Here is a 17,183-nt window from a genome sequence, read left to right on the forward strand (position 1 = left end):
ATTAAGTAGAAATAAAGAATCATGATTATCAGTGCTTATTCTCAAGTAATTCATACCACAATCTTGCTCAGAAAGGTAAAATCACAAATTAATCATGCAATATTTTTAAAGTCTTATAAAATATCTATCCTTAAATTATGCAAGCTTGTTATCCAATGTGTTCCTAAAAAAATTTAGACTTACATATGAGGTACCTGGATCTTGATTGGTCCTCACCACTGCCAATCACTTCAAGAGACGTTATCAAAGGGCCAAAGAGGACACCCCCTCCTCCCATGATCCACATGTGCAGGGAGCAAGTCTCCAAAATATGAAGGATTTGGATCTCATCAGGCATGTAAAGAAAATTCTTACCAGCTGGGGCTGAAAATATTATAGAAATATCTCAATTTTTTATAATGTTTGAGTAGAAAATCAATGGACAATAGGATTACCCTTTGACTTAACTCTAGTCAGAAAATTCTGTCTCATTCCACATCTGAAAAGAACTAAATGGGCCTACCATTGAGAGGAAAACCCACTAATTATTGCTACATGCTTTACTGCTACCATTTCCGTAAGAGCAAGCTCCCTGTCACTATTTAGTATCCAGAATTAAGTGGGTGAAAACCTTTCAAAGTGATCTCTATCTAGAATGATGAGTTGGACTGGATGACCTTCTCATAGTCTAATGAATCTTCCTTTTCTTTGCTATTAGCTTATAGATTTTTCTATTTTCAGTTAGCCCACTTTCATTGGATTCTGTCTGAGCTTTTACTTTTGCTCTAGAAGCTTATGTCTTCCCCCTTCAATTGTTGCTAATTTAATTCTTACGCCTTTCCCTTTTCTCTTGTCAAGCTCCAGTCTTATTCCTCAAAAGAACCAGCTCATCTGAACAATATAATAATTACAAGTTCGACATTAGCCCAACCCATCAGTTAAACAAAAATTAGGCAAAGGTAAAAATGATATTTTGATGAAGATGTCATCAAGATATATCAAATGACATGATGAAGGTATTTTCAATGAAGTCTTGCCCACCTACTCATAAACTTTGTCCACAGGTAGCTGATTTATAACCTTTGGTCACAGCCCTTTATTCTCTGTTAGCCAAGTACAAAAACATACGTGAATGAAAGCTCCTAAAAAAATAAACTTTGCTTCAGAAATAATGCATTGTTGGCTTTTTGTATATTGTTGGAAGAGGTCATCGAGAGGACATGACTGCCAGTTGACACGTGAGCGGGACCCAGGAGATCAGAGGCTCCTTACCTGCCCCCACCCCCCATCTTTGGAATGTATATACCACCCACCATTCCCACACTAGGGGCAATTTCAAGGACACAGACTTGAGAGAGTAATGTGTTGCCTTAACCTTATTTGTCCCATAGTCCCTATTATGTAAAATTGAATACAGAGTGATTTTTAGGAAAATATATACCACACTATGGAAGAAATAAAATAAAATTAGTGCTTTACCATAAATAACCCAGGCTATCATTTTAATTTTCCTTTCAATTTATATATAAAGATATCATTGAGATACCTAAAAACACATAATTAATTTATTAGGCTTTCATTTTACAGTTTCAGATCAATGTAGATGTGTAGAGAAGCAGTGATCAAATATTAGTTATCACAACAATGTAGTTTAATTAGAGTGCATTAGTGTGTACAGTTCACCTTAAACTCAATCTTGAAAGGTATGGAAATTGAAGTACATAGCTATCCTAAAGTAAGCTGGATGCAATCAGCTGAAACTGTACTAACAGTGCAAAGGTAAGAGATGTGGAAAACTGATTTTTTATTTACAAATACAGAGTGGGACTTTTATTGTTGGAAATTATGCTTTGGAACCCAGTATAGACTTAAAAACAGAAACTTTTTGTGGCAGCAATTCCCATTATAGGAGGCTCCTCGTTTCCCTAGGAAGTTCCCTCTTCCCGAAGATACATAGAATGTATAGCTATTGTATACACAGAGCCATTTTAGAAACTAGCTGAGAAACCCCTGCACATCAAGCAAATGAGAAAATACCCACATGGAAACAGGTAGCACAGGCTAGCGGGAACCCTCAACTCCCAGCTGTGGAAACACAGCATACCAAAACTTATGAGATGCAGCAAAAGCAGGAAAGTTTATACTGATAAACACCTACATTAAGGAAAAAGAAAGATCTGAGATAAACAACCTAACTTTATACCTCAAGGAACTAGAAAAAGAAGAACAAACTAAGCCCAACATTACCAGAAGGAAGGAAATAACAAAGATCAGAGCAGAAATAAATGAAACAGAGACCAGAAAAAAACAATAGAAAATATCAACAAAACTGAGAGCTCGTTTTTGAAAAGGTAGAAAAAGGACTAATCTTTAGCTAGAGTAAGAAAAAAATGAGAGAAGACTCAAGTAAATTAAATTATAAACGAAAGAGGAGATATTACAACTGACACTACAGAAATACAAAGGATCATAAGAGACCACAATGAATAATAATAGGCCAAGAAATTGGATAACCTGGAAGAAATGGATAAATTCCTAGAAACATATATCCTGCCAAGACTGAGACATTAAAAAATAAAATAAATAAATAAATTTAAATAAATAAAAATTCCAGTTTTTTCTTCTCCTTCAAGGAACATCTTTACAATTACCCACTTACGTTAAATGCCCATTTAAAATATTTTTTGAATTCTATACCACAGTAAGAAAGAGGTGTTTCACATTGAAAGCATTTAAAACACCAGAGAAATCAATGAAGTATTTATAAAGAACATATGTACTAATAATTACTAGGCTTTAAACAGTTACCACGTATAAGACACTAACCGAAGCTCATTTTATTCTCACAAGAACTCTATGATGTAGGTACTGTTTGTTATTATTGCCCCATTTCACTGAAGAGGAAACTCAAGAAAGATTAAATAATCAAGTTCCCAAACTCACAGCTAGTAAGTGGTAGAGACATATGGGAAATCCAGTCTGAGAGTAGAGTCTGTGCTTTTAATCTCCATACTTTGATGGCCTCTGTTAATGCTTTATTAGATTTTTGTCTTAATCCCCAGAACGATTATAAAATTGAAATGCTCTCTTATAAATTAGATTTTGTTTCTTTAATGGTTTACCAAATAGAAGATATTTATAATTTTCTCAGGAAACTGAGAATTTTTTTTCCAGTTGAAATTCATCCAACGGAAGTTTGATACATCAGGTACCCCTATGGATTTCTTAAAGTAGCTGTACGTATTTACTGAGGACTAGACTTGAAAGTACTAGATCTCAGAGATTGCTTTGGGAATGTGAGAAAGTCATTATTTGCTGGCTCACCAGTAATTTATTTTGAATTTATTAAATTCATTGATGTGTGAACTGGTTATCAAAGCTTGATAAACAGCTTATAAATCACTTTGAAGTTGGCAGAAATAAATATAATGAGCCAATTTTCAAGGAATTTAAAGTCAGTTTCTCCTCTGTCACCATAAGTTAAAAAGAATGTCTCAGTTGTTTTATTTGGAAAAGAATCTACAATTTATTAGTAATAATTGATGTTTTTCAAGATAGTTAAGGACCATTTATTAAATGAAATAGAATTATTTGCTTAAAGGAAAGAATGCTCTTTGAAAATCCACCAAGGAGCTTCATATGACAAAAATGTTGTTAAAAATTTATTTATAGAACGCAAGCATGACGATGATTCTAATCATTTATGATACTAAAGTAACCTGCTTCACCGAGGTTTGCTCAGGGCTGGTCCCAGAATATGGAAAGAATAAAGCAAGCTTCTCAGGTACCAAGTACCTACGAATGTCAGAGCCTTACCTTGTGTCACTTAAACCATCACTTCCTTCTTCACACAGGACAAAACAGACTCAGAGGGTTTTAGTAGCTTGTTCAGACCACATGACTAATGAGTAGGAAACTCAGGAGTCGAAACATGTCTATCTAACTACAAACCTGTGTTAGTTTAGCCTTTGGAATAGAAAAAGTAGATATTTTTCTATGTGATAAATTTTAAGGACACAAAAACGCCCTCCTGGGGCTTCCCTGGTGGTGCAGTGGTTGAGAGTCCGCCTGCCGATGCAGGGTACACGGGTTCAGGCCCCGGTCCGGGAAGATCCCACACGCCGCGGAGCGGCTAGGCCCCTGAGCCATGGCCACTGAGCCTGTGCTCCGCAATGGGAGAGGCCACAACAGCGAGAAGCCCGCATAACGCAAAAAAAAAAAAAAAAAAAAAAAAAGAATCTTAAAAATCAGTTCACTTATATATATTAGAAAACTCTGGCCCTGAAAGGTTAAATGGCTTGTCCGAAATTATATAATAATTCAAATCTAGACTTGGTTTCAGATTTCTTGTACCTGTTTTCCTTCTGGAGATACTCAATATTATTGATGTTTTGTTTTCTGACCCTAAATGCTTATTCCTCATAACTATGAAATACATGAAACCTTAGAATTCTATTATAAACCTCATTTTGAGTTGGTTTATTATACCCCTTGCAAAAGTTTTGGCGCATGTATGATCTCCCTAAAGGAATGAGATACTGCAAAAAGACCAGGACCATTGCATATGGTTGGGAGCCTTGTTGACTACATAAGGATACCCAGTTGAATGAATCAGGAGTGAGAAGTGAAATCCAGCTCACGCTGGACCTGCTGAGCCACAGCATGGCATGACATCCACCGAAAGATGACACCATTTCTAATTTGCATAAAGGTACCATATTGACTCACACAGGTACTGCAAAGACCTTGGAAGTTAGCAAGAAAAGGTGGGATATGTGCTTGGACATAAAGATTTTCATATCCAATTTCTATTGGAAATTAATGAAAGGAACAGACTTACAAAGCCAATAATGAGAATGTTTATTAATTCAGTAAGTCAGTGCCCCGGTGGGGAGATGTATTCTGTTGGCACTAAGAGTATAATTTTATTTCAGGACAAAAGATTTAGGATAAACAGCAACAGTGTGTCTTACTTCACTGTATAGGATATGAGAACTATTACTAAAGGGGCTGGGAATATTTTTTGAAATGGTTCTACAGAAGGTGAGTGAAATAGAAAACTCTTATGTCCTTTGATTTGATTATTTTGTTTCTTAAAGTCTCCCTGGAAGAAAGCACTGTGATGCCATATATACCATGTTTTAAAAAATCATCACACCACGATGGTGCCAGATTCTGGAGCGTCTCTGAAGAAACACTTTTGAAACCTAAGATATCAAGTGTTCATTTAATGACTATATAACTGGCATTTTCTATTTTAAAGCTGAATACTTTTGAAATGCCAACAATAACTACCCATTTTTGGAGTACCAGGCACCATACTAGGTAGTATGCCTACACGATTGCCTACCTTCCCAAAAAAGAATACTCCGAAAGTTATGTGTTACTATTTTCTTCTTATCAGTGAGGAAACTGAGGCTCAGAGAAGCTAAGGGACTTGAGAATTACTGGCAGACAGCAGAATCAAGTCTATACTGGTCCTGATTTTAAAACTGAGCCCTCTCTACCTCACTGAACTAACCCTATAAGAAGACTTCTACTTAGAGGAGGAACTGGTATTTTAGCTAACCAAAATTTTTATGTAAGAGGTAAAATACATTTAGAATTGAATATGATAACTCATGCATTCTCCTACTGTTTCCTAAAGTATTAGCTTGTTAAGCTGCCATAATTTAAAGTCCATGATGATGTGTTTATAATCCACACACTTTATGTAATATATAGATAAGTGCTGAGTTCTAAGAAATCAGTAAACACTGAGTGGCTGCTTACCTGTTCCGATAATTTCTGTCCGTCAAGGTGAGCCTGCACCACAGCATCATTAACGAGCAAGTGGAAGTTCAGCAGCATGTGCTCAATGTCGTACGTCCCATGCATGGCATCTGACAGCTCTTCCAATGACAGGATGTACATATGCCAGTGTGGGTTAAGCTCTGCCATGTGTGCCAAGCAGCCTCGCACGACGTTGAGGCAGTATCCCATGCAAGGCTTACTGAGAGTCAGGCCTTGGCAGTGCGGGCAGTACTGCATCCTCAGGAGGGCTCTGCTGCACTCTTCGGAGAAGTGCAGATGGTCTGTGGTATTGATGACTTCAATGCCCAGATTCAGCGCCTGCAGAAATGTGCGACTGGGCAGCAGCGATCGCCCCATCTGCCCCAGTACTCTTTTGGGAATATTACCAAATGGACTAATGTCCCGGCGGGCCATCCGGATACATTCTGAGTATTCCAGGGAACTGTCACCAGGGTTAATGAGATGATTGTAGACTAGAGGGAAAAGACTGTCAAAGAATCTGTTTACAAATTCTTCAGGATTAACATCCGCACCAAATAAATAGAGCCCTACATCAGTGAAGAACTCCTGGACGGAAGCAGCGGCCTCTAAGGCCATGTTCCTGTAGGTGTTGCAGAACAGTATACTGGTGTAATTTTCTGCTTGTCTGATGAGAGTTTCAAGGGTTTCTGTAACAAAAGCAGAAGTAAAGGATGAAAAGGCTTAGTATTCACATTAACACTGTTCATCCATCTGCTCCGGACAGTAAATGAGCTTAATGCAGCAAAACTAACCTAAGAATCTAAATGGCAATGCTCAGCCTACTAAACCCAAGTTAGCTTCCCAAGGATAACGCCTGGTGGAAGGTGGGCACTACACACGACACACACATTTTATAGATATGTATTTCCTAGGATCAAACACAAAAAGTGCAGAAATCAAAAAGAAGTTACATGTATAGTAAATTCTTATTGATTTTATTCATAGTCATTCATAACCTGCTAACGATAGAAAAAAATTGTCACTAAGAGAACAATTTCCAATCATGAGTTCATTATTTATAAAAGACAATGACATTAAATATTTGACTCAACACTTACTGTATTTTTATGATTTTACTTTTTTCTTTTCTTTTTTTTTTTTTCTTCAGAATGAAAGCTAGTAGATTATAGACTAGTTACTACAAAGAGAGGTTAAATTCCCAAAGGGAAACCTGAGAATTGTCAGGCTTCCAGAATGTTCAAATTAAAAAGAAAATAAAACATTTCATGATTAAACCATCCTTAAAATTGTCAAACCTTGTTAAGCAGTGGGAAAATCATAAGTTGCATTAACTGATGAAAATAAGTAAGTGTGTGACCACCTTCTGAACTGTCTATCAACTGTTGTTTTAATCATCTTATCTTCAAAGGCTTTACTGTGGGATATTTCATTATCTTACTTCTATAATGAATGCTTCCAAATCAATTTCTCCAGAGAAAGAACAGAGAATGATTTATCCACAAATTAAAGGAGGTTATAGTAATCAGCAAGTGAAAATTGTATTTCAAAATGATAGCTTTAGACAGCAGCCAACCACCTCGGATATCCTAGTAATTACATTTTATAATTAGCCTAAATATGATACTGGACTGTGTCGATATATAATTAATTATAAAATTCATCAATAAAATTATCTCCCATAACCCCACTCTTGCAGTTATTTTAAATTAGGTTGTAAAAGACCACACAATAATTCAGCAATCAAACCACTGAGTATATTATAAAAAGAGATGAACAGTAGAATAAAATGAAATGATAAAAGCAAAGTTGCAGGGAGAGCTACTAATGAAGTGAAACTGTGTCATGAATATGCCATAATGTCATAAAAACAAACAAACAAACAAAAAATTTCATGAAGAACACAGGCAGATAAAATACAATACCATGTATTCTGATTCTATTCCAAGACTGATTCCTCTTGAGTTCCCAGCTTTAGTGTGGTATTTCAAGGTGCATGCTATAGACTAAATGTTTGTGTCCCCCCAAAACTTCTTATGTGGAAACTTAATTTCCAACGTAATGGTATTTGGAAGTGGAGGCCTTTGGGAAGTGATTAGGTCGTGAGGGCAGAGCCCTCATGAATGGGATTAATGACCTTACAAAAGAGATCCCAGAGTATTCCCTTGCTAGTTTTGCCACACGGGGACACAGCCATCTGTGAACCAGGAAGTGGGCTCTCACCAGACATGGAATCTGCCGGTACCCTGATAAATTTCTGTTGTTTATAAACCACCCAGTCTACTGTATTCTGTTACAGCAGCTGGAACTAAGAAAGTGTCCCTACCCTACAATCAAAGGGGACAGCTTTAAAGGATGTTGCAACTCTATTGCAACACAGAGCACTCCAAACAAGATTGTCAACTAGGCAGGGCTCCTGTGTTTACCCACACCTCTCCAGCGCCCACTAGAGAATAAGCTACGTACTATGTATTCAATGAAAGTGTGAAAGAATGGAATTAGTAGGGTGACTGAAGCCTTCAGTTCAGGTTAGCTGCCCTGCCAAGTGAGACTGCATTAACACCAGGTTTCCCCAAATGGCCTGATTACCAGGGCTGTGTGGGGAAACTACACATCACTGGGTCTCTGCACCGGAGTTCCAACTCAGTAGATTTGTCTTGGTTCAGGAGCCCCTATGTGACAAACAGCCCCAGTGATTCTTTCGATCTGGCCAGGTTTTGAAACACTGCAGTTGCAGGTAATCTGAGACACGTTCTCTATGCAAGCATTCCACCATGACAGTCTGACCCCAGAGATGCAATTTCAGCCACTACACTGTCTCCACAGACCAACAGGAGTGAGTGTGAAAAGGAAATTAAACCTTTGCAGTTGGAACTAAAATAAAACTGCTGAGACTCTATTTTTTTCTTCAATAATACAGGCTCATTTTGTTTCTCAGCAATTTGTTTGTGGCTATGAATTGTGAAGTTGCAATGATTTTATTTACCAATAATGGTTAAATAGCAATGTTTGCAAACAATTTAGGGTTTTTTAAAAGATAAGGATAGATTTAAAGAAACCCATATATCACAGGCACTCTTACATGCTTTCCACCAGGTTTTCTAAGGTATGTGCTATAGCTGCATTTGTGTCATTGATATCTGCCATATGATTCCCTGTACAGTTAATGTAGAATGCTTCCCTAGGCAATGCAAGCGTTCCATCTGATTCCTGCCAACTCTAAATGATGTTCAAACACACAATTTTTTTAAAAAAATTTTAAAGTAAAAAATAAAGTGTTTCTTTATAAATTCCATTCCCATTAAGTTATAATTTATAATGACTCAGGAATATATGGGATTTATCTTTTCAGATGCTATAACTCGTGGGTTTTGCAAGTTTATTTTATGAAAGCAATATTGAAAATATATTTAATATTTAGGAGCATCCATTCAAAATAAAAATGAGGAAAGTATTTCTAAATATTGTTATTTCTTTATAAGGCTGCTCTGCACTACTGTCAATAAACTAAGTTGACTACTGTTTGAGTTAATAATCAAAAAATAGATTTCTGAAAAGGTCTACAATTTTTTACCTCAGACTAGTTTTCCTCTGATTTAGTTTTATTTTTTAAACAAAATAACTAAATAACTGGTAAAAATTAAAAAGTCATATTAAAGCAACATTTAAAAACTTTCCCTTAATATTGTATACATTAAAATTTTAGTTTTCTTAACGATATATTGATTTTACCACCCTTTGAATAAGAGATTGCACACTCCCAGATATCAACATCTGATTAAATACTGAACACAAATGGCTTTTAAAAATAGATTTATTCTACAACAGATTTTCACTATGCTATTAACCCATCACAATATAAGGATTTTTCTTTCAATCTGTGTTAAAATCTGATATTGACATATTCCAGTTAATTGAATTCCCTAAACATATGTTACGTGTTTTTGAATGTGTCTATTTGTGATTCTATCAATAAACATTTCTTAAATTCAGTCAATGGTGAGAACTGTTGTTCTATAATATATACATTTGATTCTTTAATGCTTAGGAATAAACATACTTTTATGAATCTTTGGGCCTAATAACTTCATAAATTTTAATATATAAACACATATCAGTAACTGAGCAATCTAGAAGCCAGCTAATTGGATAATTTTGTTAGTAATTTTTTCTAAAAAGTTCATAAAATCAGAAGTTGAATTTACTAAAATTAGTTGTTTGTATTAATTCTGAATTTGCTAAACTATAATTTTGTTCTCCTACTATGTTTACCACGAAGTTGAGTGCTTTCATTTTATGGAATTAACATTATGATTTTAACAAGAATTTAAACTTGTCAAAAGAATTGTCAAATGAACAAAATATTTTGCAGTTCTGAAAAAAGAATAACTGACATACAAAACCAGCGTTTATAAATCCAAGGTAGATTGGGTGCTGAATAATTAATCAGATCTACTTAATTATTAAAGAGAAACTATACAGTTGCTTTGATTACAAAGTTTTAATAAATAAAAAAAAACCCTTACTCAAGCTATACAAGTAATAGCTTTTTATTGATGTGCCTAAAATTGTAACATATATTTAGAATAAACATTTGTTAGGTTTGCTTAAGGAATTTAAGAAATAGCCTAGGAAAAATGATCTTTTTGTTGTTTTTCCATTGAGAATTTCAACAAGCTCTTCTTTTCAGTGATATCAGATCAAGGCAGGAACTTCCAACTATCCTTTTAATGCCTAAGAGTGGTAGATTGCATTAAAAGCTACAATCTAATTACTGACTGAATAAAAACATAATTTCTCCCATTATTTCTCATAATTTTTTATGAGAAAATTAATTTATGTATTATCTCATTAAGTAGAAAGTGAATTTGGAATGCATGAAGTTTATCTGCATCTACTTAAATTTTCTTTTTTTTTAAATTTTATTTATTTATTTTTTATACAGTAGGTTCTTATTAGTTATCCATTTTATACACATCAGTGTATACATGTCAATCCCAATCTCCCAATTCATCCCACCACCACCCTCCCGCCACTTCCCCCCCTTGGTGTCCATGCATCTACTTAAATGTTCAACATTAACATTCTGTGAAAATTTAACAACAAAACACCTATGACTAGAAAGTTTATATTAACTTTTTCCAGCCCACATCCCCTTTAGAGACATTTTATTATAGGTACAAAGAACTACTGATGCTTAAATCAAGCATTTAAATTTAAATAAAACTGGTGGAGAAAAAAAATCAGGTGATATTGATTTGAAATCAAATTTGACACATTGAAAAGTCAGTGAAGATTTACATGCAGGTAGGTTTTTTACAATGGGAAACAATATTTATGGGGCCTTTATTGCTTTAAAGATTAAGTTGATTTCAAAACTAATGATCATGAAATAACTGTTATAGTAACCTCCCCAGCATGACATGAACAGACATTTTATGACCCTTTTCATACTTTTTATAATTTTCTATATGTGAACATTTTAAGATACAAAATTTGAAGTGCCTATTATAATTTAAGGCCACAGACATCCTCAAACATAGCAATGAAAAAGATGAAGAAAGATTAAATCATATCAACCATGGATAATCAGATGATTTTACAATGTGTATCTGTGTTGAAGAGAAATTTTTATAGTAAATTTACATATTTGTGCATTACAATTCTCAACTCACAGATTTTGTTACTGCAACAGATAATTCATTACTATCCTGCTACATTAGAGCTAGTTTGTGCCAAAAACTATGTATCCCTCTGTACTGCATTACAGATAGATGAAGAGATAGCTAGATCATTTTAAGAGCAATTTCTCAGTCAGTTTTTATCACACACATTACAATGAATTGTAATTCCTCCTACTTTTTTTTTATAAAAATGCCTTCCAATTATTTTAATACAGTCACATATAATAATTCATTTAATTATCAGAAGATCATTATAACTACTCTGAAGATATTATAAGAAGCAATTACCTATTTCTCCACTCTATGTTTATACTGAATTCACCCCTATGACATTTGCATATTTCCTCAATTTTTTCATGTGTAGTTAAGTTTTCCAGAATATTAATTTAATGACATATCTTTAAATGTTATGCAGTATGATTTATAATATCATTCTTCAGAAATTAGTCATCTATACAAATAAATAGTGAGTGTGATATTAATCTGTATCACCAAGAATTAACATATTGGTAATTAATCTGGTCTCCTAGGATAAGCACTGCATGGAAAAATGCTTTCTCAACTTTTCTCCTTCCTCATTTCCCTCTCCATTAATTTGGTCATCATGGTGCTTCACATCTATTTCTAATATCATTTTATAATCATTTATTTCCTAAAAGTCAATTTATGATTTTTCAAAGAGTTTAAACTCAATTAAGCACTTGTGTAACTAATAAAATCAGTGCAGAGCAGAGACCTCAATGATGAAACAGACCCAGCCATGAGGAGAGGGGAGTGATTTGCAGGTTCAGAGGAACTGGAATGCAAGGTTCTGAGCTGTGAAAAGCTTGTTGACTTTGGAAAAAACAAAAGTTAAGTCAGTGTGATTGGAGACAAGTGAGTGATGGAGAGAAAGGTCAGAGAAGCAGGCAGAGATCACAGTGGTCTCACAAAACCACGGAAAGGGGTTTGGGGGCTTAATATGTAAAATGGGAAGCTACTGAATAATTTTAAACATGGAAAAATGTGATCTGGTTTGCATATTAAAGGATCACAGTGGCTGCCGTGTGCAGAATCAACTGTTGGGGCAGGGGCATGACTGAAAGCAGGGAGTCCAGGGAATGGGCTTCAGTAACATAAGTAATAAGATGAGTGACAGGCACTTAAGGCTGGACTACAGTGGTCGTGGGCCAACTTGCAAAAAGTGATGGCACTGGCCATAGGTACTGAAGCATAGCCAAAAGGACTTACTGTTGTACAGCAAGTGTAGGGTGTAGAGGAAATGGATAAATGAAGGATAATTCTGAAGTCTGTACCTCAGCAGCTGGATGTACACTGGTGGCATTAACTCAGATAAGCAAGACTATGGATGCATTGTGTTTACGGTGTGAGTTAGAAATTAAAAGTTCTATTTTGGACATGTTAAGATTGATAATGCCAATTAAAAATTCAAACGACATTTATCAATACACAGTTAGATAAAACAATAATAATTTGGCTCCGGGGAGAAGTTGAGGTTGGTGATATAGATCTGAGACTGACGAGTCATGGTGCTGGATGAAATAACCCAAAGAGAGGAGATTGGGAAGGGTGCAGAGATTCAGGAAAAGGAGGGTAGCCAGCAGAAAGAATGGGAATAAGAAGGCAATGAAGGAAAGGGAAAATCAGGAAAGTGGAGTGTGCAAGAAACCAAGGGAAGAAAGTGATTCAAGTAGAAGAAAGTAATCCATCATCTCAAGGCTATTAAGAGGTCAACTGAGATGAGGAATAACAATTGACCATGGAAACTGACAAGATAGACTGCTCTTACTGACATTGGCAAGATCTACCTCAGCAGAATGTGAGCACAAAAGAGAACAGGAATAGTTAAATTCCATATATATATGTGTTAGCATACAGTATTCGTCTTTCTCTTTCTGACTTACTTCACTCTGTATAACAGACTCTAGGTCTACCCACCTCATTACAAATAGCTCAATTTCATTTCTTTTTATGGCTGAGTACTATTCCATTGAAGCAACTATAGACAACGCTCTTGCAAATGTTTCCTGTAACGGATGTAGAGAACCAAGGCCGATGCCCAAGGGATATATGAGGTCAAAGGTTTCTGGTTTTTTGAGGGTGGAGAATTTACTGGATGTTCATTTGCTGATAGGAGTACTTTGATAGACAAATAAAAATTGATGACTGAGGAGGGGGCATGGGAACTGTGGGAGAATATTCCTTGAATAAGAAAAATAATGTGAACTAGGGCATGTGTGGAGGCCAGAATATTGGATAGATCAGTGGAGGCTGAGGTAGCCAAGAATGATGGCAAGAGAAATTAAGGGAAAGAAAGTCAGTAATAAAATCTTGAGTTGGTTAGAGATGATAACCAGAAATCTGATAAATGACAGTATGTAGTAGTACATACTAGCTACTGGTACTACTACTAGTACTATGCTAGCAGGTTGTGAGTCTTTTGGCAGGTACCAAGGGGAATTTTCTTGAGGAGAATGGGAGTAACAATGTGGATAAAGGAACACGCACCTCCTCCAACCATGGAGAACACTTCTATTAGTTTCCTATGACTGCTGTAGCAAATGACCACAAATGTAGTAGGTGAAAACAATAGAAACTTATTCTCTCACCATTCTGGATACCAAAAGTAAGAAAAATCAGAACCACTGGGCTGAAATCAAGATAGGGTAAGCTGAGCTCCTTCCAGAAACTCTAGAAGAGACTGTTCCTTCCCTCTGCTGGCTGCTGGGGGCTGCTGGCTTGTGGGCAAGTAACTCCAGTCTCTGACTCCACAGTCACACTCTCTTTTTTTGTACATCTCAAATCTCCTTCGCCTCCCTCTCTTAAGGACATATTCGAGCATCGAGGGCTCACTCAGATATTGCAGGATAATCTCCCCATTGCAATAGCCTTGATTTAATCACATCTGCAAAGACCTTGTTTCCTTATAAGTAACATTTACAGGTCCAGGGATTAGTCCCTGATATCTCTGGAGGCCAGTATTCAGCCTATCACAATACTGATCATGGAAAACCAAAAATGTCTACCTTTGACTAGCAAACTCAGGAGGCAATGATTCTAACCTAGACTCTTTTGTGTACCAATTGAATGAGCCATTTAACTTCCCTAAACATCAATTTTATCTTCAATAAAATGTATGTGATAGTGCCTGTTCTGACTGTGGGATAGGGTAAGTACAGGGTGATACCTGGTGAACTCTTCCTCCTCTCACGCCTACATCCTGTGCTAGAAAATGTTTTACGAATTGCTGTAACCTCCTGCCTTTTCTGAGGGGTCATGGGTCCCTTGAGAGAGGGATCTTGTCCTGTTCATCTTTATATCTCCCAACCCTTGGCCCATGGGAGCTCAATACATTCTGATAGGTTTAGGTTCAAGTCCACTCCAGTTAAATACTAGTTGCGTGACTGCAAATTTCTTAATTTCCATATGCCTCATTTATTCTCATCAGAAAAGAAGTAGAGTAGTGGTACCTATTTCACAGGGCGGCTGTGAGAGTTAAATGAATTTGTACAAGCTACATACTTGCATAGTGCCTGCAGGTGGAAAGTGCTTGAAATACATTAAAGAATCATAATAATAATAATCCCTCATTTCTGCCATGTACTTGCATATCATAAACTAGATGTTTCATTAAGTTCTTTTGGTAAATTAATTCACTTGATTTTCCAACTCATACTGTGGATACTCTTAACAATAACAATAATTAGAAGAACAATAATAAAAATAATTATTATTATTATTGCTATTATTTTTCCCATTTTAAAGATGACCAAGCTGAAGCAACAAAAACGTAAGTGAATTTCTCAAGGCTTACATAGAAAGTGTATGGATTTAAATCCAAGCTTCCTGGCTCCAGAGTTTGGGTTCTGAACCTTTAGGATATATGGTCTCTTTTCAAATACACTGAAAGTCTATTTAAATTATTTGAAATTGGGATGTTTGGTATGTATTTAAGCCCCAAACAAAACAAAACTTTATTTATATACCTGAATAAAATGCAAAGATTTCATTGTTAATTTAGCACATTGAGCCATTATGTAGAATAATACAAATTAGCTACTATAATTATTCCTCTTTTTGGAAATTAACTAATACCATTAACCAACACTATCACTATTACTATAGCAAAAATAAATGAAGAGAAGGCCCTACATGTGTTGTGTTGGAGTCAAATAAGCTGTGTATTTTCTAATATTTGGAATTATTAACTGAAAAATTCATCCTTATCTCTGAAAAGAATACCATGTAAGATCTTTATCACCAAAGACATGTGGAGAAGGAAATAAAAACTGCTTGCTCTTTTACCACATCCAACCTTCCAAAAAAAAAAAAAAGTTTATATTTGAAGAGACTGTAAAGGAAGATGCACCAGGATTTAGTTAGAACAAGGAAGTCAAGTTCCGTTCAGAGGTAAAGGTTGAGGAGATAGGGATGGTTGCTGGTAACAGTCTTCAAGTTCCATTAGGGAAGGGTGGAAGGTTTGGGCAGGCAGAAATAACTGATTGGGTCAGATCAGGGGTTATCCTGAGGCACTGATATGGTTCAGAGGTCTCTAGCAACCTCTTCCTAACCAAATGCAATGCTCTTCTCAGGGCTCACACTCTCCTGGTTACTCTAGCCCTGAAATCTAATGATATTGATTCTCTTCCATCCTATATGAGTACATTTATTTTTTCTTTCACTCGTTCCTCTAAATCCTAGGCCAGATTTTTCAAAGCCATGGTTCTTGTTCCATATGACCTTGTTCAAAATATAACACCACTCAAATAATAGTACATGAAACCCCCAAGCTGATGACTCTGAAATTTACATACATTCCTCAGTGATTCCCAAAGTTTTTGTTCTCAGGCTCCTTTACATTCTTACAAGTTACTGAGAAACCTGTAGAGCTTTTATCTTGGAGGGTTGCATTTATAAATATATATTATTTTAAAAATAAAAATTGGTAATTATTTTAAAATATTTACTAAATACACTTAAAAAATAATCATAACAAACTTACTACATTAGAATAAAGTACATATTTTGGAAAAAAACCCTGTATTTTCCAAAAAAAAATGTTAGTGTGAGGGTGGCATTATTTTATATTATTGCAAATTTCATTAATATATGGCTTAATAATCAAAAAGAGCTGGATTCTCATATCTGCTTCTGGATTGAACTTGTTACAATATGCTGTTTTGGTTGAGATATATGAAAAAATCCAGCCACATACATACATACAGTTGCCAAAGGAAGGCAACTTGTACGATGATATATGTAATCATCTTTCCGGATAATTAACATTCTTCTTTGATGTAATTAAGTGCTTGACCAAAACCTGACAAGTACTTAATTGCAATGTCCTACTGGTCTGTATTTTACTATAAATGGTTTGGTTATCCATCCGTGATTTTGTAACTTATGCACTGACATTTGAAAAATATTGGTTCATGCATTATTCATATTTTCCCAATGCTGACACAGGTCATCATATCTGTAAGTATTAGGAAACTTTCAAGTTTATGGTGACAGCTGTAAGTTTTCTAAAATTCCAATTTTCTCTTGAAAGGTCAAATGTTAAGCACTGCCAACAACGCTGTAAGATGTTTTTCTTGAAGTGGCAGGCTCATCTCGGTCAACTTTGAGAAAATGTCTGCCAGTACCCAGGTCTAAATCATCATATTTTGTCAATCCTTTCTTTTCATGAAAAAAATGTGTTCAGGGGCTTCCCTGGTGGCGCAGTGGTTGAGAGTCCGCCTGCCGATG

General features: G+C 35.6%; 1 protein-coding gene across 1 annotated transcript in view; it reads right to left on the reverse strand.

Moving 5' to 3' along the window:
- The window catches only part of GPC5 (glypican 5), a 1,376,579-nt gene that overhangs the window by 1,127,862 nt on the left and 231,534 nt on the right, over window positions 1-17,183 (reverse strand). Inside the window, exon 3 of the mRNA XM_004283463.3 lies at window positions 5,752-6,440. Within this exon, the coding sequence (XP_004283511.1) occupies window positions 5,752-6,440 (689 nt within the window). The remainder of the gene's footprint in view (window positions 1-5,751; window positions 6,441-17,183) is intronic.

Source organism: Orcinus orca, chromosome 18 (genome assembly GCF_937001465.1).
Source record: "Orcinus orca chromosome 18, mOrcOrc1.1, whole genome shotgun sequence".
In the NCBI taxonomy this organism is placed as follows: domain Eukaryota; kingdom Metazoa; phylum Chordata; class Mammalia; order Artiodactyla; family Delphinidae; genus Orcinus; species Orcinus orca.